This window comes from Rutidosis leptorrhynchoides, chromosome 7 (genome assembly GCF_046630445.1).
Source record: "Rutidosis leptorrhynchoides isolate AG116_Rl617_1_P2 chromosome 7, CSIRO_AGI_Rlap_v1, whole genome shotgun sequence".
NCBI lineage: Eukaryota > Viridiplantae > Streptophyta > Magnoliopsida > Asterales > Asteraceae > Rutidosis > Rutidosis leptorrhynchoides.
In genome coordinates, this window is record NC_092339.1 from 316,502,792 (window position 1) to 316,529,184 (window position 26,393).

A 26,393-nucleotide genomic window follows, 5' to 3' on the forward strand; every position below is an offset into this window, starting at 1 on the left:
ACATGTAAAGTTTATAAGTCTAAGATTATTGCTAAACGATAATCATTATTAAGCTGTTTAAACCTGGTATTTGTAATAAAAGCTATGGTTTGTATTGTAAAAACGAATGCAGTTTTTAAAAAATGTCGCATATAGAGGTCAATACCTCGCAATGAAATCATATGTTATTGTATTCGTCCTTATGGTTAAGGTCGGGTTATGACAATAATGACGACGATTAGCATGTGAAAAAGGAAGAAGGTAGATAAGATATGGAGGCGGTGGAGTTGGTAGGGAGAAGGTATGTGGAATAAAATAGCAGAGAGGAATTAAACCATTAATCAGGACGACATGAGGAATGAATAAAACGACCAAATCTGGTTTGAGTTTTAGTATATAAGATAATATAACAAATTAAATGTATCAATTTCGTATATATATTATATATAATAATATTAATAATACTGATATTAATGCATAATAATAATATGACAACTTATATTGTAACCTGTAATTAAATTTTAATATAAAAATATCACACCTTAATAATTATGTAATATTTAGTATCTATATATAATGATATGATGAATATTTAATATTTATTACAATATGCATATAATAATGATCATGTATATATATATATATATATATATATATATATGGATAACAACAGTATTATTATCTTATATACTAAATTACATCATGAATTCGTATTTTATCATTTCATATTATTATATATACATTTTATTTATATATATATGTATATATATTTAGTTACAACTATTGTTCGTGAATCGTCGGTAATGGTCAAAGTTTAATTGCATACATGAACATAGTTCCAAAAATTTTAAGACTAATCATTACAGTCCTTGCTTATCATAGCAGAAATCATATGAAGATTAAGCTTAAATTTGGTCCAAAATTTCCGGGTCGTCACAGTACCTACCCGTTAAAGAAATTTCGTCCCGAAATTTGAGTGTGGTCGTCCTGGCTAACAATAAAAATGTTTTCATGACGAATATGAGTTGATAATAGAGTTTTAACATCATTGAGTAATATGAATAAAACAATTCATTTAGGTGAAGAGTACGAGTGAAGCTATCACGAAGAATGAAATGAGTAAATGTAGGTTTGTCCTAACCGGTGATGTAGTCACGGTTGATTTCCGGAATTCAAGGAATTTTAAAGAAATCTTTGAAATCTAAATAAGATTTGATTCTTCGAAATTTAAGGAAGTTAGGATCCTCTTTGGTTAAATGCGATAATCTGTTGTGATTGCTCTGGCGGATATTTCACTATAATTCCACCCTCATCATTTCTTTTGTATTTTGGAGTTTCATCCTTTTGTTTACTTTTCCCGACTTTAAGTCAAGCGAATAATGGTCTAGAATTCGTAGGTATAAAGTTTCGAATGAACATGACTATTGTTCTAAGAGAGAAATTGTAATAGCACGATCTTGATTGATTAGATTACCAGAATTCAAGGGAAAAGATAGAACTATTAAGAATATAAGTTCTTGATATGTTTGGAGATCAGATAGAATGTAAGAGTTGTGTAACATGGCACATGATGACGTTATGATCTGTGAATCATCATGTTTCATTAGAAACTCAGCATGACTTACTGTAATATAATCACGTTGGCCAAGCGCATTATATTATACTAACTCATGCTTTAATTTCCAACACTTCTCTAGAAATCATTCATAATTCAAACTCAATTTTATAGAAGTTTAGAAACTAATATAGTTTCTTTTATGATGTAACACAGATAGCACGAAGAGATAAAAAATTTTGGACAATAATAGTTATGAAAATATCCTTAGAAATATCGAAGATATTTATGATGATATTTTCAGAATTTCTAGGATCGAATGTTGAGGAAGAAAGATTTTTCCACAAGATTTAACATGAGTACGGAATAAGATATTCTCTAAAGATTTCATCGGATACAGAATTAGCTGGATTCTTTGAATATAGGGTTGGTCTTTGTATTTGTCCTTGGTCTCCTTCATGGTTAGCTCAATTTGTTTTTCAGTACCAAATTTTCTAAGCTTTGCCAACATACTATCCTTTATCATCAAACTTTTGACGGTTAAGCTCGTTTGCAGTTTTTGTTGCTTTATTCAACTTTTCAGAGTATTGAGTCGTAGACTGGGTGATTTTCAGAATTTCAGAATGGAAGGTCATTATTCTAAGAGATAAAGGTTATATGTATACATATAACTGTTGATGTAGAAAAGCTGCGAGATTCAAAATACTGATTGCTGATTCCCAGTAATTGGTATGCAATTCTTGTTACAAAATGTAAATGAGTACTTAATAGGGTTTCAACGAATGTAATGATTTTTCGGGAAATCAAAGATCAATGAAGTTGTTGATAAATTTACTGCTAAACTGATGGAATATAAACGGTTCTCCGGTAACGATGATGAAATGACAACGTATATATCGAGGTTATAATAAGGCTAGTCTAATTGAAAATTCGAAATTGTCTTGTTGGAGCTGTGAGAAAATTGGCTACTTTGAAACAGAATTGCAATGTTATCTTCGGTAATAACAATTCCAAAGGAGCTAGCACAGATACGTGTTAAACGTTTACTCAGGTTCTGAGTGTTTTCAGGTACATAACTATATCCATTAATCTTTTCTTCCATAGATGAAGTGCGGTTGGTTCATCCTCTCGATTGAAGTGTTTTCAAGAATTATGAAATGTTTGAACGCAGATTGTAATCGTTAAGATACAAATGAGGTTTAAGACGAAATCAAGTGGCAAACTTGAAGAAATGTTTAGTTTCATATGTTATAATCAATATTTTAATTCATTTTAATTGTCCAATGTCATTAGTCCACAGTCGATAGTCCACAGTTAACAGTCCAATAATTCATATATAATTTAATATATAATATTCGAATTAATTAATACGTGTCGTGACCCGTGTACATGTCTCAGACTCAATCACAACTCAAAGTATATATATTATTGTAGAATTAACCTCAACCCTGTATAGCTAACTCCAGCATTACTGCATATAGAGTATCTATGGTTATTCCAAATAATATATATAGATGCATCGATATAATATGTCAAAACCTTGTATACGTGTCCCGATATTTAAAGTGCGTAAAATAAATAACAGAAATTAAATGACGATAAATAAAGTGTGTAAAGTAAATAACAGAAATTAAATGACGATAAATAAAATTGTGATAATTAAATTGCGATAAATAAACTGCGATAAATAAAATGTAATCAGTTAGCTAGGAACAGTTAGCGTGGATTCTTAACAAAATTTCTCATAGTTAGTTTTTTTGTTTCTAACAAATTTTATTTTGTCCAATGTTTTCTTCATTATGCCACTTGTTGGATTCTGATAGATCAAAATTCAAATATGAAATTGAATGAAAATGGTTATTTTGCGGTGAACGGATACGTATATCGGTGGTTATAAATAGGATAGTAAATGAATATTGAATTAGACTTGAAAGAATGTACAGTGTACTTATTAATGTAAAATCTAAATATTCCTCGGGTATTACCTACCCGTTAAAATATTTTCATCATTAACAGTTTGTACGAAAGAATCATTAATTACAATCTTTATGAAAATATATATACATATATATTTTCTTCAGATGTAATCATGGATTTAATGAGTTAATATGATATTAATCTCATTTGATTTTCGTTTGGAACTAGAATGAATAATCTCTAAAACTTTAGAGATTACATAATCGTCATGTAGAACGAAGATAAATGATGTAGAACAATTCGTGGAACGATGATTATACTCGAGGTACAGAATGAGATGTTGAGGCATGGGATGCGGATGTTGTTGTTGATAGTGGTGATGGTACTGTTGGTGCCGGTGATGTTGCTGAAGCTGGTACGTTTTGCACCATGTTTTCCAAATTGATTACTCGAGTGCGAAGCTCGTTGACTTCTTCTATTACTCCGGGATGATTGACGATTGAAACGAGTGGATGAATAAGATTTAGAATTGTGGATAGAATATAATCGTGGCGAGATATTCGGGAAATGAGGGTGAAAATGATATTTCGGACTGGTTCACCGGTAAGTGCTTCAGGTTGTTTGCCAAGAGGTGAATTTGGTTGATGGAAATGATCACCTTCTTTTTGTCTCCAATGATTAAGTAGGCTACGAACCCATCAGGTGAATTGGTTGATTCATTCTGGTGACACTGCTTTCGGAGCTTAGGTGAAACTCCATATCGGAATAGCTATCGGAATCTGAGGGACTCAACTGGTTGAGGGATTCATCTCGTACGAGATGATGAAGGAATTTCGATAAGAAATAGATTATAGGATGTAGGTTAGTACCCTGCAATACATAATTTACATATGCATATATAATACTAAAATCCCATAAGTTACGGAGGAATCTATGGAAGCTGTCAGGCAAAGGTAACAATAACATATACGCTAAGATATGAATTTATCTATACACTGTCTATGCAATAGAGGCAGTAAGACGTGTCTAGACTAAGAGTGATAAGCAAGTGATTCCCTAAGAATGATAAGCAGGCAATTTTTGACACGAAATGATAAGCAAAACTTTTGACATGTAGACACGGTCGAAGTCCAGACTCACTAATGCATCTTAACAACTATCAGTTAGATACACTAATGCAAGACCTGGTTCGCTAAGACCACCGCTCTGATACCACATGTCATACCCCGTCCTAATCCGTCTGGACGAAGTCACCAACATCTGGTTCCATTGCGATGATCGACTCCAAATAAAGTCTTTACAATGAGCAAATGGACAGCGGAAGATTTCTTTCATACCTGAGAATAAACATGCTTTCAAGTGTCAACCAAAAGGTTGGTGAGTTCATAGGTTTAACATAAAACAATAAAATTCATCATTTTGATAGACCACAAAATTTAAATGCTGCATGGTACAAATGAGCCCGAATCATATATCCACCTGTAATGTACATGCGATATCTTTTAAATACAGTACACCTTTCTCGCGTACGAAATCATCTTTCATAAATCTTAGTAACCGTACACATATCTTGTGCACAAAAAAAAAATAATACACATAACCTGTGTATAAAAATCATTCTCTCAATACATAACATTCACATCAGTTGGTGGCAATTATCATGTCCATATAATTCAATGGTGGCAATTATCATGTCCACATAAATCAATGGTGGCAATTATCATGTCTACATAATTCAATAATAATCCGCAGAACTTCTGTCTGCATAATAATTCATTCGAGGAATGTTTTTCTTGTGTCTATCTCGTCAAACATTTATAAAAGCATTTCATGTATTCGCAGTTCAAAATATATTTCAAAAGCATTTAATAAAGCAGTTGTAAAAACAGCGCATGTATTCTCAGTCCAAAAAATGTAAAGAGTAAAAGGGAGCAAATGAACTCACTTAATGTATTTTGTAGTAAAAATACATATGACGACATTGAACAAGTGTAGGGTTGGCCTCGGATTCACGAACCTATATCATTCGTATATTCATATATTATTATTGGTAATATAATTGTGATCGAATAATTACATATATTATTATTGGTAATATAATTTTTATATTAGTAATTTATGTATTTATTTTATTATTAAATTAAATGTATTCATTTTATATATCTAAAATAAATAAAAATGTTAATATAGTTATGTTAGGTATATCAAATATATATATATATATATATATATATATATATATATATATATATATATATATATATATATATATATATATATATATATCATTTGTTCGTTAAAATAGTAATTATAATAATACCAATATAATATTAGTAGTGATTAAAATAATAATAATAATAATACTAATATTAATAATAATGATAATAATAATTTTGATAAAAGTGATAATTTTCTAATAGTGATGATAATAAAAAAAATGATACTCTTAATAAAAATGATAGTTTTAATAATAATAATAATAATAATAATAATAATAATAATAATAATAATAATAATAATAATAATAATAATAATCATGAAATAATAATATTAAAATTACTACCTCACAAGAATAAGCTCCTAAAAATAATTGCCTTTGCCCAAACTCGAGCCCGAGACCTCTTGCTTAACCTACAACCTATTAAACCATTGATCTGCCATGTAACTATCTGTTTTAATTCACACTTTAATTCCATTTAAACCGCCATTCCTATTTTCTTTCTTCTTTATAACTATAATTATCATCTAAACATCAAGCAATCGTCATCATCATGTATCATATCCTCTCATCGTTAGGAACCCGTATTATCATCATAATCAACATCATTATCTTAACCATCATCTAACCATCATGACACTATCATCATCAATATCATAACATCTATCATCATCATTACTTAATATCATCATTCCTTTGAACACAATATACAGCTCGATCCACTTCTAATTTCTGGCCCAACAGTATACACACAACCCAATAACACTTTTAAGCTGAATTGATTGCGGGTAATTGGGTTTTAGTCTTGCAGTCCATTACTTGGCAAAAAAATAATAATAATAATAAACCGATCCCGATACATTATAATCGACCCAAGCTGCATGCCTAAGTAAATAAAAGGATTCCATTATGCAGCCTACTACAAACATCAAGATATAGCAGCCTTCATCCGTATCAAAAGGTTGCTGTCGGTGGGAGAACACAACCGAAATAAAAAAAAAAGAAACAAAAAAACAAAGGATAGTGGGTTGGTTCTTTTGGTAGTTATTTTATTCATGGATCCATGGTCGGCCATAATTTGGCTATGTTGTCCCACGTTGAATAATATATGCTGTAAAATTGATAATGCGTTTAATATACATCCCACTTGCAAACGATCCAATGACAAAATGGTTGTGGTTCGATTTAAAGATAAAGAATCTGTTCCATTTGGTATCCAAGAAATTTGTCTTCCCAGTCGGTCCCTCCACCTTCTTCATTTTCGAGTATTCTAGCTACCAATCAATCAATCCAACTTTCTTTATTCAAAATTCCTTACTTTAACATAATATGCATCATCATTACTTCATTACAAATACAAGACTCACACGTTCAACAAAGGACGCTAGATGTTGCTGCAGGTGGGTTTGTTTGCAGTTGTTGTAAATGAAAAGCAAGGGGAAGAAACAGAAAAAGAAAACAGCTATAGCAGTAGCGAGTTACAACAGATTTACATGTTTTTCTTTGGGTTTTTAATGATGGTTTGATGATGGTTGTGGTGTGGCTTCAAAGGTGATGTGTTTATGATGTGTTCCCGGATAGAAGAACAATAGGAAGATGGTGATTATTAGATAGAAATAGTAAAGAAGCTAGGTGGAATATGATGGTGATGTTTAATGAAACTAATCAGTTGTTGGTGTGGTAGTGTTGATGTTGATGATGGGTTCGATTAAATAGAAAACAGAAGGTAGCAAATAAAAGAGGGTGTCGAAGAAGGAGTGTATGATGATGGTTTTGGTGATCGTATGTGATGTATATCTTCAAGTTAAAATAAAAGGTTTACCTTTCAAGTAAATCCAAGGTTGAACCGAATTATCACCCACTCGTGAGTGTTAACTTGAATGATTTCATTCACAAGTATATGATCATCGTTCGTTTCATACAAAAGGAGGTATCGACAGGAAATACTCAGACAAAGAGAAGAAACAAAGAAAAAATAAAAAGCAGGTGGAGAGATTTACAGAATAGTACTAATTTATGGATTAATTTCAGTAATCAAATATTGAGAGTACAAATCAATTACAGTTTAAAAGGGATGTAACACTGAATCCTCTAATGTATCTGTATGACAATCGAAATATATATCTATCTGTTCTTTTTATATATATAATGCAACAACTTGTTTCTTTTATATATCATAGATCTGTATATACATATATAGGTATAACCTTATATCAGTAATTAAAATTAATCATTTTTATATACTTGTATTAATATTACACCTAATATTATAAAAGTAATAGTATGTTAATAATAATATTAGTACTTCTTAATAATGATTATATTAGTTATTATTAATAAAATATTTATAACAATAAATAAGAAACTAATAATAATATGAGGATCTTAATAATAACCATCATGATACTTTTTAATAAGTTTGTTAATAATAATCTATAAAAAATGATAATAGTACTATTCTTAATGATACAAATAATTAATTGTATTATTTTCTAATAATATTAAAAATAGTGATTTTAATGATAATGGTAAAAATAATAATAATAATAATTTTAATCAAAATTTTACTACTTATTATACATAACAATGATAACCACATCATTAGTAATAGTATTAATATAACAAATTATATGTATCAATTTCATATATATATTATATATAATAATATTAATAATACTGATATTAATGCATAATAATAATATGACAACTTATATTGTAACCTGTAATTAAATTTTAATATAAAAATATCACACCTTAATAATTATGTAATATTTAGTATCTATATATAATGATATGATGAATATTTAATATTTATTACAATATGCATATAATAATGATCATGTATATAAATCATATATATATATATATATATATATATATATATATATATATATATATATATATATATATATATATATATATATATATATATATGGATAACAACTTTATTATTATCTTATATACTAAATTACATCATGAATTCGTATTTTATCATTTCAGATTATTATATATACATTTTATATATATATATATATATATATATATATATATATATATATATATATATATATATATATATATATATATATATATATATATATATATGTATATATATTTAGTTACAACTATTGTTCGTGAATCATCGGTAATGGTCAAAGGTTAATTGCATACATGAACATAGTTCCAAAAATTTTAAGACTAATCATTACAGTCCTTGCTTATCGTAGCGGAAATCATATGAAGATTAAGCTTAAATTTGGTCGAAAATTTCCGGGTCGTCACATTTGGAATAGGGTTTGATATGAAATGGGTATTGAATACTGAATGATATATTCGTCTCCTTGAATACGTATTTATAGCAAAAAGATTTCCGTGATTTACAGAGGAAATTTAGGAAAAGTGGTAGACAAAGTTTACTGGGATAGATATGATAAGATATAATAAGATATGATGTGTCTATATTCCAATAATGGCAGTATGACGTGTCGAGATCATAAAATGATAAGTATGTAATCTGATAATCTTTCGACTAAAGACTTTCAATTCGTAATGGCCTATTCAGGTCTAGGGGCTTGAGCTATAGGATCCTTTAAATCGGTAATCCAAACCCTTCCATTCTAGAGTTTCGTAGATGCCATCCGTCAAGGAAATTCAATGATAAAAAATAACGAGAAATCAAAGATTTTGAAAGTAATGAATATGAATAGTAGAGATTTCAAGAATCATTGATAACATTTCATGTAATACATATGTAATACACAAAACCATGATAGATGATAAAGGAATGTCGAGAATTTCTGAAATCATGGTGTCGCATTTAAATATGGTGGCGGAATTGGATAGTACTTAGGAGAATGAGCAGAGTTCTTAGATTGGCTTGGCATTCTAAGATAAGTAAAGTTTCTAAAGTATAGGGTAGCATTTAACAGTTAAAAGCAACAATTAAAGGCACTATGGTCAAGGATAGTTGTAGTCCTACATTGCTATGGTACCTGATTGTATAAGGCACACATAAAATGAAATCCTGGTTCTCTACAACAACCTGCTATGATACCAATCTGTCACACCCCCAAATAGGGCCTGGGGTATTTGTGACTAATTATATCAAATCACAGTTGTATAAACGAGAACGACTCTATATGAGACATTTTATTAAGTTTTGCAGCGGAAGATAAATAGATTACATTGTATTTAGAACATTAAATGTCTTTAATTGATATGATATGTAATGAAGACTCCAAGTATAGCAAGCAATCATCATCAAAGCAGCAGATATACAGCGAAAGCAATACTTAACTACCTGAGAATAAACATGCTTAAAAAGTCAACACGAGGTTGAGTGAGTTCATAGGTTTGTCATAAATAATGATTTCAGTAATAGTGTTAGACCACAAGATTTGTTTTCATAAGTAGATCACGCAGATCCAGTCAAGTTGATCTCCCGCAGGATCAAAAAGTTATGCCAGTGCGTGATATTTAGACTAAACGTTGTTTGCCCCGTGACAAGTTGTTCTGTCCTTGTCGTTTAATTTCATTATCAAGTAATACAAAGACTTAGTCAAATGTATCGGGGACGTTACTCCCGATAGGCCTATCCCCAATAATTAAGGATGCCACAGCAATTAAAAATATCACTGTAGGGACTTAGTCGGACATAGCCGGGTATAGCATAGTTTTAACAGTTGGTACTGATATTTAGACTAGACTTTCAAGTTTGCCCCGTAACAAGTTATCATTTATACTTGTCGGTTGGGGACTTGCTGGTCATAGCCCAACATATCACAGTTTAATAGTTGGTACTTGTATTTAGACTAGACTTTCAAGTTTGCCCCGTAACAAGTTATCGTTTATACTTGTCGGTTGGGGACTTGCTGGTCATAGCCCAACATATCACAGTTTAATAGTTGATATGTGTAAAACAGTTATAAAAGTTACGCATGTATTCTCAGCCCAAAAATGTAAAGAGTAAAAGGGATCATATGAAACTCACATTAAATAGCAGTTGAAGTATTCCACGCAAGAAGGAAAGTAAAGCAAGTAAGTGATCTGGATATCAACCTTGAGGTATAACGTTTGATTAGTTAATGTCTAACTTGACATAAAGTATGTTTATTAATATAGCAACTATATTGACAGTGACGGTTTTCGAGAAAAGTTCCTATTTCTCAAAAGTTTCTATTTTTGAAAACCTACTATTTATGAAAAACTTCCACTTATAGTAAGCTTCTACTTTAAGAATGTTCGGGTTATAATTCTTAATAAAGATGTTGTACAATCTCGCCCAAACTTCGTCGCTAACATGCAAGTCACTCGAATGATCTATTGTTACCGAGCGGCCCAGGATCTCTTGACCAGAATCTAAGTCTTGGCATTCGAGATCCACAAGCGTCCCATAATAGTAACAAGGATCACCCTAGGCCACAAGTAGCGGTGATGTTTGTAGTCTTTGTACGCTATCTTTAATTATAACCTTCACGTTAGGTGCGTATATACATATATATTCATTAATTCGATTTTAATTATAACTCCTATATATTAATTCATAAAAATACTTTTATAATTTTTAGTAACATATATTACTAATTATAACATGTTATTTATTTTAATTTTAATTGCATATAATTTATAACATTATTTACATGTTTCGGTAAAAAAAATAATAAACCGAAGTAAATAGTAAAAAGTAAAAAGTAAAAAGTAAGAAAAAAATACTTACTAGTAGTAATTCTTCAAAGAGAGAATGAGAGAAATTTTGGTGTGAGTTTGAATGAGAAATGAGGGGTATTTATACTTGAAAAAATTAGGTAAAAAAAATAAAATAATTAAAAGAAAAAGAAATATTTTAATTTTTAATGGAATTTTAAAATTCAAAAGTATTAAATGTTAGGTCATGGAATAATGTACAAAATAAAATAATAAAAGTAGTTTTCCATTATAATTTTTAATTAAAAAGTAATTTATTTATTTTATTAAAAAAATATTTATTTTAAGGATTTTTTTTTATATATATATATTTTTAAAATAAACAAATTGATTTACTACTTTTCCAAGAATATTTGTCATCGTAATAACAATACTGATAATAAAGATATTAATTATTGATATCTTGTTTAAAAAGGATATTAATAATAATAATAATAATATTAATATATCAAATTATTGCGTAATTATTTACAAATAATTGTTCGTGAATCGTAGGAATTAGTCGAGGTTAAATGAAATCATATAAAGATTTTTGTTTAAATTTTGCCGGAAATTTACGGGTTGTTACAGTCTTGGACATTATTAGGGTATATTGTACTAGATGGCTTGTGACTGAAAGTAAGCTCAATTCATACACCTTTAGTTAGTATTGCATCTATTATTATGTGTTCATTATAAAATATGGTGAAAGTAAGCTCAATTCATACACCTTTAGTTAGTATTGCATCTATTATTATGTGTTAGTATTGCGTCAATTCATACACCTTTAGTTAAGTACTTTTGACAACTTAATTTTTATGATGAAATTAAAGCCTATTATGTTTTTTCTAATTTGATTAAACTGTTAAGTAAATGTTAATGCTTTATGTTTACGTGAGTTTGTTCTAAGTCTTAAAACTGAAGCATCTTGTGTTGTTCATAAGATCTTTATAATGTTGTCAATTCGTAACAAGGTAAAAAGATGATGCTAATCCCCTCCAGTAGTACCAAGCTATGATGGATCTTAGGTAAACCTAGCAACTTATTTATTGCTATTTATGAATGAATATCTCATATGTCATATAGGTTTTACTAATATCCCTCTCATATGTCAACTTGTCAAGGGTTTTTGCACCTTCTGTGAATTCTTTTATCAGCATTTATTTTGTATGTAACTGTGTATCTGCAGGAGAGAAATGAGAAGCTCTTACAAAGTACTTATAGAAAACGTTGAAGACCTTCTCCAATATTTATATGGTCCAACTGTTGCTGACGCTTGCAATAATATGGGAGCTTTTTTAATTAGTTTAAATAACAAGTAAGTTTCCATCATTGTTGTTTCTGTTAGATGATAGGTTAGTGGCCCAACCCGATTCTGGGTTTGGGTCCGTTAAGGTTCATAGGTATTATTAGGGTTATGTACTATAAATATGCTATGAGTATTGAATAATAATCACGGGAAAAAGAGTGAATCGAATGTTTTAACTCCAATAATTGTGCGGATCCCGATTTGAAATCTGAATTTCAAGGGCGTAAAACAATCGATGGGATTAACCTAGTTCGATCGGGATCGAGCAAGTTAATATCTTAGGGTGGAAATTAATTCCGATATCTACTGGAATCTTAATCGGAATTGTATTATCGACTGGAGAGATGTTACTGTAATTAATTTGGGCAGAGTAACATTAATGCATCCAATGTTGTTGAATGAATGATCTTGTTTGTGTATTTGTAGATGCTACGAAGGAATGGTGGCGTGGCACATGTCCCTTTCATGGTTGTAACAAACTTTGCCAATCCCGAGGGTTGACGTAGTACCTGTCACTTTCAAGGGAATAATCGAACATATCCTAACATACTTTCCTAGATTCAAGGGCTGCCGTGGCGTGCAGTTTGTTTGTATGTTTGCTCCGGGAGCGTGGACATGTTCCGGAAGATGCGTTTGTTTCGGGACAACGTGCTTGTTGGATGGTGCGTTTGTTCCGGGATGGCGTGCTTATCCCAGGACTAAACACCTAAGTTGGTAAGACGCGGGAGTTTCCGAGAGTGTGGTATATCCGTCTAGGCTGTGACGGGGAAATGTCTTACTCTTCGTCCGGGCAAGAATAGTTTGCCGAGTGTTTCTTTACGGTAATGTTACGTCCGAGCAAGATTGTTGCGAGTTTATCAACAGGCTTATTTGTGTGTTAATATAGTCCTTGTCTTCTTAATGCCTTTGCATCCGGCTAGGTGATGCCGGTAGCGTGCATGCTTGTCCAGGCTGGATTTTTACGTAGCGTCCCCAGCTAGCCTCTGTCCGGCGTGATACTCCCCGGGTATGTACATAGTAACCTTCTGGTCAGGTTACTGAGGTGATGCCGGGAAGATGTTCTTTTCCGGGATGGGCTACGCCGGGTAAACCCTAGGCGGGATGCTGCTAATTAGTGTCTTTTTAAAACGGATCATTATGCGTATCATCATACTCTTAACAGCCACAATACAAATCTCAACTGATAGGTTATTCAGCAGAATGGACCAAGCTGCATTGGATCTATTTTCCATTGTTCCCAATTAATAGAACATTTTTTCTTCCTATTTGTAATCCAAATATTTGAGCGAGCATTTTTTATAAGCACAAAATATCTTCTTGTAAAATAGCAACCCGACGATTAGCAGCATTATGAACTAGTTTATTATGCCATTTTCAAATTAACCAAAGCAAAATGTACCTGGATGCTGGACATGCGTATTAAGGTCTGATCCCCGTTTGAAAATTCGCCCTTCTTATAGCATTAGTACACCATTCAGAACTGTGCTATTTAAACCCCACCAAGTATTAAAACTCCAAAGTGAAGCCATGAAAGTGCACGCAGTAAATAAATGATCGATGTCTTCAACCACTATATGACAGAAATGGCAGAGAACACGGCTAAATTCACCCCTCTTGCAGCAAGATTAACAAGAGTTGGGATCTTATTCAAGCTAAGCCTCCAATTAAACATGTTTATTTTTTCGGCAAGGAAGCCATTTGAAAGAACCTATTACCGAATCCACACCATGTAACTTGTCATCAATTATTTAGATAAGTCATATACAGTATACTTACCTTTTCGGCTCAAACTCCACCACCAACAATCAACTTCGTTCAATCGCAGTTAATCAGCAGATAGTAAGATGATTTCCAACGATCGTAATTCATCTATTGTTCTGCCACGAATTGTAGAATTCCGATCCCCAACACCTTTGAAACTAGGCAACTAGCGAGGTCATTGGTAACACGATCCGCAACTTTGACCATTTTATTAGATTCTAAAATAGTCTTGGGAAACATTAAGAGAGACATGATTTTAAATCATGAGTCCATAAGACTGGCCAAAAGAATACTTCGTTACCTTGCCCTACCTTTCGGATCATTGAGTTCAACAAATTTACCCCGATCTTGTTTACCAAAACTCCAACCTTTATAATGTTTTTTCAAGCTTGCCCGAATGGTCTTTGACCTGAACTAGGAAGCATTACACCATCAATGCCATGAATTGAGACAATCACTTTTTGCTAAAGTGCCTCCTTTTCATGTTTAAAACGACACCATTATTTACTAAGAGGGTGTTTGGCTTTGCGATTTGAGAGTGATTATTTAATTATCACGTTTTGAAAACGCAAAAAATCTATTAAAAGTGTTTGGAAAACTAAAAAATAAAAAACACTTATTCACGATTTGTAGGTGTCAAAACGCAGGAATTAAGAAGCAAGGAGTTGCATACTGCAGGGCAATCGTGATTTTCAATTTAATGACTTTATGGTCAAATTTACTCGTAAGCCCTTACACTTAGTACTTAAATATAAAATACCTTTCATGGAGAGTAAATCATGATTGCATTTCCACCATGTCTATATGTTATACGTATGTATGCCATTCCCTCTTATCTTTTTCTACTTCTTAATTTCTTCTTAGTATTTTTATTAATTAATTATATTATATTATTGTCATATGAATATATTCTTTTTATTGTTTTATTTTGTACCATTAGATGCAGTTATTGAAATTGTATGGTTTAACGAATTTTCCTGAATCCTAATGCTCTTTTAATAAAAATTCACAATGTCTATTTTTGCCATTTTACACACTAAATCATATAAATAATTTACTTTGCCAAACACTTAAAAATCAATTATTTAATTATCGCAACTTCAAACAGCATAAACAAATCCGAACACTTTACTAACTTAATGCGTTTTCTTATCGCTGATTATTTGATTTTAATTATTAAAAACGCATAATTGATTTTTCAAAACGCAATTCCAAACACCCCTTAAGCAAACTTAAATACTTTGACTTTGAACTGACGATGCTCAAACCCCCACGATTCTTGGCGGCTATCATTAGGTTCCAACCAATCCTTGTGACTTATTATCAAGTTTCTTCTCAAGTTTTCTATAAAGAATTATGAACTGAAGTAGGGTGCCTAAATAAAGACATGTAATAAAGAGGCAAATTTCCTAATATCGATTTCACAATAGTTAATCTTCTGCCTATTGAGAGGAGCTTAGACTTTCAAGGATTCAATCTAGCCATGAGTGTTAACTGTTAACTACCTCATCCCAAACAGCCATCGAGCTCATTCTTTTGTCCACATGAAGACCAAGAATGATATTATATTTGTTATTTTTTTCCTTTTGTAAATGAATCATTATTTTTTAAATATAAATAATAAAGTGAATAATTTATTTAAGAGTGAAGAAGCATGTATAAAGTGGATTTGAGCTGGTTTTTACTTGCTCTCTTGTGAAAGAGAATGTACATTTAAAAATCAAACGGCTTTGTATATATATTTAAAAATCAAAGAATCTAAACTTTTACTCCGTAATTGCAAGTAAGCAACTTGGGATCTACATATCATTTAAACAAAAAAATAAATTAAATTCTGATAAACTAATTTTACAATTTGATTTAAATCTATTTAACAAGCTTCTAGGCCATACAACACTCCGGCATATTTTTCCGGTCCGACTTCAACAAAATACACATCTCTAATTTTCTGAAAGGCATGCCACGTCAGCAAACTATCTGAACCGGCCTGATGACACTTCCCAGCAACTCGGTTCACATCTAACAAAGTAGCAACCCGGTCCAACCCACCATACAAACCGGTATGACAAAACTTCATCAAATGCTTCACATCGTAAACATTCTCACCAAAAAACACCTTCAAAACATCCAAAAACTCCGTCAACACTTCCGGCAAACGACGGCGCGTGAGCACCTTCAACAGGTACCCGAAATCATAGGCGCTATGAAACGTCACCCAACTAACTGATTCATTACAAACTAAACCAGATGACATCATCAACTCAGCAAATACCCCTGAGTCAATCCCTTCAACACGGTTCCGTTCAAAATCAATCCCTTGTCGTTTCAACAAATCAATTGATTCTGGCGCGTGCACATCACGCGCCACATCGAAATCGTTAAAATTGAACTGCCAGATGAACCGTTGATTAGTCCCGTTCACACGTGGCAAGTTTCCAGAAGCATCAGACAGAGTAAGACCTAACTGTATGATATTCAAAACGTCAACGTTTGATTTAAGTAGCTCGTAGTGTTCCGACGGTTGACGATGGTGGCTGTATGGTGTTCCGGTGAGCGTAGAGTGACGGAATACAACGCCGGGGAACTCTGTGTCCATTGAGATGTATGAATGTTGATCGATTATCGATCGGATTATATTAAATTCGGATTTTAGGTTATGAGACCATACTTCTCTAACTGTAATTGTTTTATCGGTACAATTAGACATGATTAAACGTATAATTATAATTCACAATAGATATATGTATTTGTATATGTATATGTATGAAATTGAAAGATGAAGTTGAATATATAGAAGAAAGCAAGGGATGGTGGATGGAATAAGGGGGATTGATCAAGTCTAGATTCATTTAATTTCAATGCGTCCAGCTTTGTTTGACTAATTTTAGTAGTGTGTAAGGAAAGGGACAAGAACTTGCCTTTTTCTTTTCTTTTTATTATTTTTATTTTAATTTTAATTTAATTTAATTTAATTTTCCTTTTCCAAAACATATGTTTCGGCAGGGATATGCAAGCCCTGTGTTGACATTTGTCAACCCATCCAGCGGTCCACGTAGTCCCCTGGAGCCTAGCGAAATGCCATTACCATAAACCCCTACAGCTTGCCAGAACTCGGATTCGAGCCTGCATGATTTTCCTTTTCCATCTTTGCAAACGTGGGGCCTAGGATCATATGGGCCGGGTACCACTGAAGCAATGCTTCGTTGGTTAATTTAATTTAATTTTATATTTTTATTTTGTATTTTGTATTTTTTTTCTAAATTTGATTTTATTATTTATTAGTCCTTCATCTCATTCTAATAGCCTTCCATTTTACTTTTAAAGTATTTTTGTTCAACTTTAAATTAAAATATTTTTATTTGTGTTATATATTATTCTACTTTACTTATGCCCTTTATTTTAGGAAGGTGACATCACTTTTTTGATGCATATACACATAATTATCTATTTTATTATTAATAATTCACTTCATCTTTCAATTTCATATGTATACGTATATGTATGAAATTGAAAGATAAGTAAATATATAGAAGAAAGCAAGGGATGGTGGATGGAATAAGGGGGATTGATCAAGTCTAGATTCATTTAATTTCAATGGCGTCCAGCTTTGTTTGACTAATTTTAGTAGTGCTAAGGAAAGGGACAAGAACTTGCCTTTTTCTTTTCTTTTTATTACTATTTTTCTTTTAATTTTAATTTAATTTAATTTAATTTAATTTTATTTTATATTTTTATTTTGTATTTTGTATTTTGTTTTTTAAATTTGATTTTATTATTTATTAGTCCTTCATCTCATTCTAATAGCCTTCCATTTTACTTTTAAAGTATTTTTGTTAAACTTTAAATTAAAATATTTTTGTTTGTGTTATATACTATCTCCGTCCCAATTAGATAGTCCTGTTTTTCTATTTTGGGATGTCCCAAATTAATAGTCCACTTCCATAAATAGAAAGGAAAGAGGATATTTGATTGGTGGATCTGGAGAGAGAAAATATTTCATTGGTGAATAAATGAAGTTAGTGGAACTTCCTAAAACTGTGTGCCCTTTTGTCTGTGGAGTATTAAATTAGGACGAAGGGAGTATTATTCTACTTTACTTATGCCCTTTATTTTAGGAAGGTGACACCACTTTTTTGATGCATGTACACATAATTATCTATTTTATTTTTAATTATACTTTCAATAATAATATGAGCTCAGCTCCCAATATTAATCGAAAGGCATAACTTGAAATTTATGAAATAAAAATGTACATGAATCAAAAAGTGGTGTGTAATGATCACTTCTATTTATTTTAATATATATTTTATTTTATATTTTATAATAATATCATAATTTTGTATATGTAATTAGTGTGTTGCTGTGCCAACTTGACACTTGCTTATTGTTGTACTCTGAGACTTTGGCTATATGCCTATATGTTTGTATGTATATATGTATGTTTCATGTATATATGCAAGTATGTTTTATCTACGGATGTATGTATGTATGTACGTATGTATGTACGTATGTATGATCAGGTGCCTCACATCGTTCGGTTCATCTTGGGGCCACTATGGCTGAAGATGACCCTACTTGCCCCTAAGGTTGGTTGGTTTTCACTCAGTTGTGTGATTTCGGGAATGTCTACCGTAAAGGTGCATGGGTTGTGTTTGATTTGTTACGGGTGGTTGGCTCTTTGTTTGCACAACAACTTCCACCTGACATGCCTTTTAAGTTCTTTTTTAACGATTTTTGGCTCTATTTATTGAGGCAACAACAAGCGTCGACTTATTGGCGACTTGACTGCCGCGTGGAGCCTAAATTGAACCCCAGGCAGGTTTTGAAACCCATGAAAATTTGATACCACTTTTTCATGGCGTCTCTTTTATTTTTAGTTTTATTTGTCACCTTTTTCATGGCGTCTCTTTTAATTTTTTATTTTATTTTATTATTTTTTTATTATTCTTTTTTATTTTTATTTTTCTTTTGCCAGAGGTACTCTCGGAAACAATCTCTATACCCTGGAATAGGGGAGGGGATGACTCACTCTTTCGGTGGGTGGGGATTTTCTCCCAACTCGTGGTTAGAGAGATGACTCATCTTCTATTCTAGAGTAGATGAATGATTGTTTACTTCTCACCTCTCTCATACCCTGCATGCGCAGGATTGAGTATTGTTGTTGTTGTTGTCTGAGACTTTCGCTAATAGCTCAAATTGAGTTGTTAGTCCCCTGTTTATTTGATTAGTACAAATGTTTTCTGTCTTTCAAAAAATATATATATATAATTTTATATTATATTTATATTATATTTTTCTATCTATATTATTATGTTTCCATTTTATCCCATAATTGAATCCATATGGTAGACGACCGTGATCTTAACAAACTTATATGATTCCCCCTTTTAATGTGTCTAAAATCAAATGGAGTACTACGTCATGCAACAAAAACACGAATACTTGATGACTATTTTATATTTTTGATTTTTAATTCACATGTAGAGTATTATATACAACTAGAAAAAAGGTCTGCCACTTCGTTGGCCAAAACACAAAAAAAAAAAAAAAAAAATTACTGTTCATCAGCTTGATGGTGCAGCTCCGGTTACTGTTCATCAGCTTGGTGGCTCGGCTTACTGTTCATTGGGGAGCCTGTTATATATAACTAGAAAAAAAGGTCTGAAAACACAAACAAAAAAGAAGAAAAAAAGAGAAGTTACTGTTCATCGACTCCTCTTACTGTTCATCGGCTCCAGTACTGTTCATCGGCTCGATGGCTCAACTCCGGCTAATGTTCATCGGCTTTTTGGCTCGGCTTACTGTTCGTTGGGGGAGTCTATTATAAGTATACTAGTAAAAAGGCCTGCCACTTCGTTGGCCAAAACACGAACAGGGGAAAAAAATACTGTTCATCAGCTCTTGTTACTGTTCATCGTCTCAGTACTGTTCATCGGATCGGTGGCTCTGGTTACTGTTCATAGTTGTTGGCTGATATAATTATTGTAAATATATAATTATTTATTGTTACATGTCACATATCGACGTGGTCAAAAACCAATCAGCATTTTCAATTATTTTCAATTAATCTATATACTAGTGAATATGTTCCAAAATAATTTGTTTCCGCTAAATTTTGTTTTTCTTTTTTTTTTTTTTTTGGTGCACCATAATTTTGTTTTTCTTGTCATTTATACAAATTTGTATAGTTGGTTGGTACTGCAACTAACGATTACAAATTCACAGAAAATGGCTATAAGTACGAAGATGACCTGTTCAACCATGCTCTATTTTTAAGACCACTCGTAGCCGTGAGGGGCGTGGGTTGGTGGAGTGGGTTGTTTTTTTGCACTTTTTGATGAGTATGATGAGTGGATTTTTTGTATGAGGTAGTGGTGGTGTGGGTTTTTGGAGTGGGTTTTAGTTGAATGCTGATGTGGCATTTTTATTTTCATTTTCTGTGTTTATTTTAATATTTTTATATTTAAATTTTAAAAATATTTAAAACCACAACGGCTACAAAACAAACAGTTTTTTTTTTTTTTTTTTTTTTTAAACAGCTATTTTTTTTCCCTCTATATAAACAACCACTTTCACCTCATTAACACATACTTCATTATTTCTCTCTCAAAACAAAACACATACTCAAATCAAAAATGTTGACTACCTCTCACATGATTGCCTCATTCGTAATTTACTACGGAGCTCAATTCGATAGCGAATTCAAGATGTACGATTACAAAACTATTAAGAAAGTTAGGTTTGCAGAGATCGATATTCGTGACATTGGGTTGGAAACTTTGTTGGCTTTCTTGAAGCAGAATGTACCCTTCGAACACACCGACGTCATATACTATGAAGACGATCATCTTCCAGAATTGTCAGCCATGAGCCTTCGCACAAACAAAGCGTGGGACTCTATCAAAGACACTCTCTTTTGGCGTTCAAATTTAATATCTTTGTATTTGATTTGTGAAGAAGTGTACTCTCCGCCGTGTTTTTCCGGTTACTATTCTGACGGTCAATTCTGGTCCGACGTTCCCGAATCTCAAGAAGATTAAGCATTGTGTTGAATCTAGCCGTTGTAGTTTATATTTTTTTTTTTTGTGTGTTTTATGGTTTTTTCGTACGTTTTTTTTTTGTGTGTTTTTATGTAATCGTTTTAAGTTTAAATAAACGACTATATTGTATGAAAGTATGTACGCATTTAAATTAAATTGGGTATATTGTATCACTTATCTACAATAAAAATGAAAAAAAAAAAAAAAAAAAAAAGATCTGTGGCTTGTTCCGTGAGATTCCCACTGCCGCCCCCATTCAACCCCCAACTGCCGCCCCCCTACGGCCTGCAGGGGCGTGGGTTTGGTGCCACCTAGGAACCCATGGGCTTGAGTTTAAACCGATACAAATGGTCTAATGGGTACATTTTGAGGCCTCAATGATTATTTGTTGTAGGTAACAGTTGCTTTCTGAATAACAACCATTTTGTTTTTAACCCATGAAACCTAACAATTACTCAATTTATTTGGACGATTGATAATAAACATAAATCACACAGAGTAGTTATTAAAAAAATCATGATACAACTTATATTCAAAATGTTTTCATAATAGTAGTATAATTTTTTTAACGGAAAACCCTCTAAAGAACGAGTACATTAACTTTGCCATAGAAGGTAAACCTCAGACATCAGAAACTCTTGCATCACTTTCACTGTAAATTCATAATTAGATTCAAGATGGCATTGTTAAGGATTAAACAACCCGAAACTTAATTTCACTAGAAGTTCAGGTGGCCATTTTAGTACTCCACAAGTAGTATATAAATAGCGAGATGTAATCAAAGGGAAAATAAGAGAAAGAAAAACTCGAGTGTGAGAGAGGTGAGGGCAGGCTCGCGAGAAAGAGATGGGTACAACGGTAGCTACGATCATCAACGCACTTGGTCAAGCAAAAATCATCTTACATCTTTCATGTTCTTCAATTTTCCAGACGATTGGAAAGTTGTGGACCTTTGGAAGCTATTCAAACCGTATGGAGCGGTAGGTGGCGTTTACATTGCTGCAAGGAAACTTCGTAGTGGTTGCAGATTCGCATTTGTGAGATTTGCAGACATCACCAACCCTGATCGACATCTTAAATAACTCGAAAACATTCGTATCAATGGGAAACAACTGAAGGTGTTTAGGGCAACTGTGAGAGGCCCTAAAAAAGCTTCCGTCAATCAGGGTCTTGGTGGTCCGATGCCTGGAGGGAACAACAGATTCAGTGGATGGGACAAAATGCAAGATGGTAGAAGATTTACGGATGTGGTTGGAAACAAAGGAGGTATGGGTGATGACCTTAGATCCGTAATTGAAAACAAAAGAAGGGGGAGGACCTTAGATTAGTTATAGAAAATAAGAGAAAAGGAAAAGAGGCAAACAATATGGGTGCTGCAAATAGTACGATTGACAAGGAAAAGGTGGTTAAGATTGATGACAGCAAATGCAACAACAAAGTCTTGGAATCTGCAGTCATGTGTGAAGCAATAAACAAAGGTGTCCTACAAAATATTGAAAACATTTGCTTTGAAGAAGGGTTCCATGATGTTCAGGTCAAATACTTGGGAGGTTTGTGCCTGCTACTTGTCTTTAACTCGGTCGCTGCAGTTGGTAAGTTGCTACAAGATAACAACCATGTTCTTCGCAAATGGGTTTGTGAGATAGAAAAGTGGGATGAGTCTTCTTGGACTGAAGGTCGAATGGTATGGCTTAGAATCACCGGTGTCCCTCCACATTGTTGGAACGAGTCCATTTTCCTTTCCATTGTCGAATGGTGGGGGCCGGTTTTTGAGCTTGAAAACTGTGAGTTCAATGGGAATCAAGTCCTTGGTGTTGGTAGGGCTTACGTGAAAATTATGGAACCAGGAAAGGTGAAGGAGTCGTTAAATCTTATCGTTAAATCAAAGTCATATTGTGTCAATGTGCTTGAAGAAAGTAAACCTATTCCAGATGTCGAAAACTTGTTCACTGATGATGAAGATGAAGAGTTTCTACCGGATTCAGACTCCGATTATATGGATTCCGATGAGCAATCAGGTAGTGATGGGGATGCAGTCGACTCTGATGATGATGTCGATTCAAATGATCTTGAAAATATCGATGAAAATCAAATCAATGAAGGAGATAAGGCTGAGTCAGATAAATCGGACTCTATTTTTTGGGATTGACAAACTTTTTGCAGATGACGATGAGCGCGTAAAGGAAATTGCAGAAGATAATCATGACCCTTCTAGTCCCAAGATCGACGCTTCATTCTCCAAGGAGTCCGTTAGAGTTGTGGGGACCCCTAGGGCTGACGTGGATAAAGATAACGTGGGTAATGCAGGGGTAAATCCAAACTCTGGATCACTGGATTTAAATGTGCCTCAAAATGTTTCTATGAGCCCACCAACTAATTCTGTACAATCAAATGCTAACAACATGCCTGTTAATTCACCGGGCTCAAGAGTGGGCTCACCAAGAGTTGGAATCTAGTTACCTAATCCAAAAATGGGCTCACTTAAAAATAGTTTCAATTGCTCGGGTTGTGAGGGTGTGTTAGCCCATGAATGTGATAAATGTAGGCCGAATTACTGCAGTTCATGCCCTAAAGATAACTCGCTTAAGTCTGATCAAAATAATAACACGAGCAATGGGGCTGTTAATTCGAGACATAAGCGTAACAGTGATGTTTGCTATAGGGAGGCGAATAACCCTCTATCCAAACAAAAAAGTAATTCAAGTGAGGTCTCTATTTGCAAGGATTGCTACTGGAAAATCGTTGGTAGCTGGAGGGCGTCATCAAGAATTATGAGACTTAAAGATATGGCTAGAAAGACTAGTAATCTGGAGGTATCTCAATGCTGTAAGAATTGTGGCTCGAAGTCTGGACCTAAAAAGAAAACATCAAAATAGATTTCAGGAGGCAATTCAGGGAAACATTCGTGTGGTCAATCGTTCAATAGTGTGGAGCTGAAAGACTTTGGTGAGCAACTCGGGTTGAGGTGGCCAAACCTCAACCTCCAGTAAGTTTCCCTTTGTGTTGTTTAGTCGCCTGTCTACTGTTATTTATGAAGATCGTTTCCTTAAATGTTCGGGGTTTTGGTGTGGATGGTAAATTTGGGTGGGTTAAAGGGTTATGTCTTAATGAAAAACCTGATGTATTGGCAGTCCAAGAAACGAAGTGCCATTATATTGATGAGAGTTGGGTACACTCCTTGTGGGGAAACAATAATTGTGGGTTCGTGCAAATCGAAGCAGAAGGTAATTCGGGTGGACTTTTAACCATTTGGGACAACAATAGTTTCTTAGCTAATAGTACGGTGGGGAATAAGTTCTTTATTGCTATTCGTGGGTCTTGGATGGGCACGGGCCATGAGTCGGTGATTGTCAACGTTTACGGCCCTCACAAAGATATGTGTAAAAAAGAATTTTGGGATGCGCTAGAAAATCTTTTAAAGAGTGTTGACTCATCTTGAGTTCTATGTGGAGATTTTAATGAAGTTCGGGTACATTCGGATCGTCTAAATTGTATTTTTAATCGTTCTCGTGCTTCAAAGTTCAATGACTTTATTAATCGAAATAACTTAATCGAGATTCCACTTAACATAAGGAGATTCACTCGTATTAGTGACGATGGCACAAAGTTTAGCAAGTTGGATCGTTTCTTTGTGGACGACAATTTTATTAAACTTTGGGATGACTTGTCGGTTGTTACGCATGATAGAAGGGAATCGGACCATTGCCCCATTATCCTCCGTGATAAGGTTGTGGATTTTGGTCCAAAACCCTTCAAGGTTTTTGATGAATGGTTCAACAAAGAAGGGGTTGATAAAGTGATCATTGACGCTTAGAATAAAGAGGTTAGAGGATCTAGAAAAGATTGTCGTTTTAGAGATAAACTAAAAAATGTGAAGTTTGATTTAAAAGCTTGGAGTAAAAATGTGTTCGGGGGCATTGACGAAGAGATTAATATGCTTAAAGAGGAGGTTTCTAAATGGGAAATCAAAGCCGAAAGTGGTGGGTTAAATGATTCGGAGAGGGAATGTTGGTTAGAAACTCATAGAAAGTGGATCGCAAAAGAAAAATCCAAATCGAATATGTTAAAACAAAAGGCCCGAATTCGATGGGTTCTTGAAGGGGACGAAATCACCAAGTATTTTCATTCCTCTATCCGCCAGAAATACAACAAGTGTAACTTATGGGGACTCAACATTAACGGGTGTTGGAACGAAGACCCTAGAGCCATAAAAGAATCTGTTCTAAATCACTTCCAACGCATTTTTTCCTCCTGCTCCAAGAACAGACCCAGCTTCGCTGATTTCAGCAGTCCTAGTGGGCCTGTTGGACCGTTGGTCGCTGGCCAACCTCTCGGTCAAGCTACTGTCTCAGTGGGCCAAAATTTGGTACACTCACAGGCCCATGCGACTTCTTTTGCCCCAAATCTGTCATGCCTAAACAGCCTACAAGCTTCACAACTTGAAGAACGCTTCACTGAATCTGAAATATGGGATGCGGTTAATGAATGTGGTAGCTCCAAAGCCCCCGGCCCCGACGGTTTCAATCTTGGTTTCTACAAAAAATTTTGGGGTATAATCAAAGACGACCTTGTTAATGCAATTCATGAGTTTTGGGTGAGAGGTGAATTTTCTAAGGGATGCAACGCATCTTTCATCACACTTATACCAAAAAAAAAGTGGATCCAGTTAGTCTTAATGAGTACCGGCCAATTAGTCTTATTGGGAGCTTCTACAAAATTGTTGCGAAGTTGCTATCGAATCGTCTTAGAAAAGTTATCCCCAACCTTGTGGGTTTTGAGCAAAGTGCTTTCATCAAGGGTAGAAATATCATGGACGGGGCATTAATTGCAAATGAGACCCTCGGCTTTTTAAAACAGAAAAAGCTTAAAAGTTTAATTTTCAAAGTGGATTTCGAAAAGGCGTTTGATAGCCTTAGTTGGGAATTTCTTCTT

The 26,393-nt window shown here is 33.3% G+C and overlaps 1 protein-coding gene and 1 long non-coding RNA gene across 2 annotated transcripts in view; one reads left to right on the forward strand and one right to left on the reverse strand.

Moving 5' to 3' along the window:
• Window positions 1-12,914, forward strand: part of LOC139856988 (uncharacterized) — a 52,520-nt gene extending 39,606 nt beyond the window's left edge. Inside the window, exons 2-3 of the long non-coding RNA XR_011762284.1 lie at window positions 12,326-12,379; window positions 12,541-12,914. This is a non-coding gene — a long non-coding RNA (uncharacterized lncRNA). The remainder of the gene's footprint in view (window positions 1-12,325; window positions 12,380-12,540) is intronic.
• Window positions 12,915-16,111: 3,197 nt separating this feature from the next.
• LOC139857727 (probable CCR4-associated factor 1 homolog 11) lies at window positions 16,112-17,192 on the reverse strand. The gene has a single exon (XM_071846556.1). The coding sequence runs from the start codon at window positions 17,126-17,128 to the stop codon at window positions 16,292-16,294; it is 837 nt and encodes a 278-aa protein (XP_071702657.1). The 5' UTR covers window positions 17,129-17,192; the 3' UTR covers window positions 16,112-16,291.
• Window positions 17,193-26,393: the final 9,201 nt, after the last annotated feature.

Excerpts from the sequence above, each read along its gene's own strand:
- LOC139857727 (XM_071846556.1), bottom strand. The coding sequence starts at position 17,128 with ATGTCTAATTGTACCGATAAAACAATTACAGTTAGAGAAGTATGGTCT.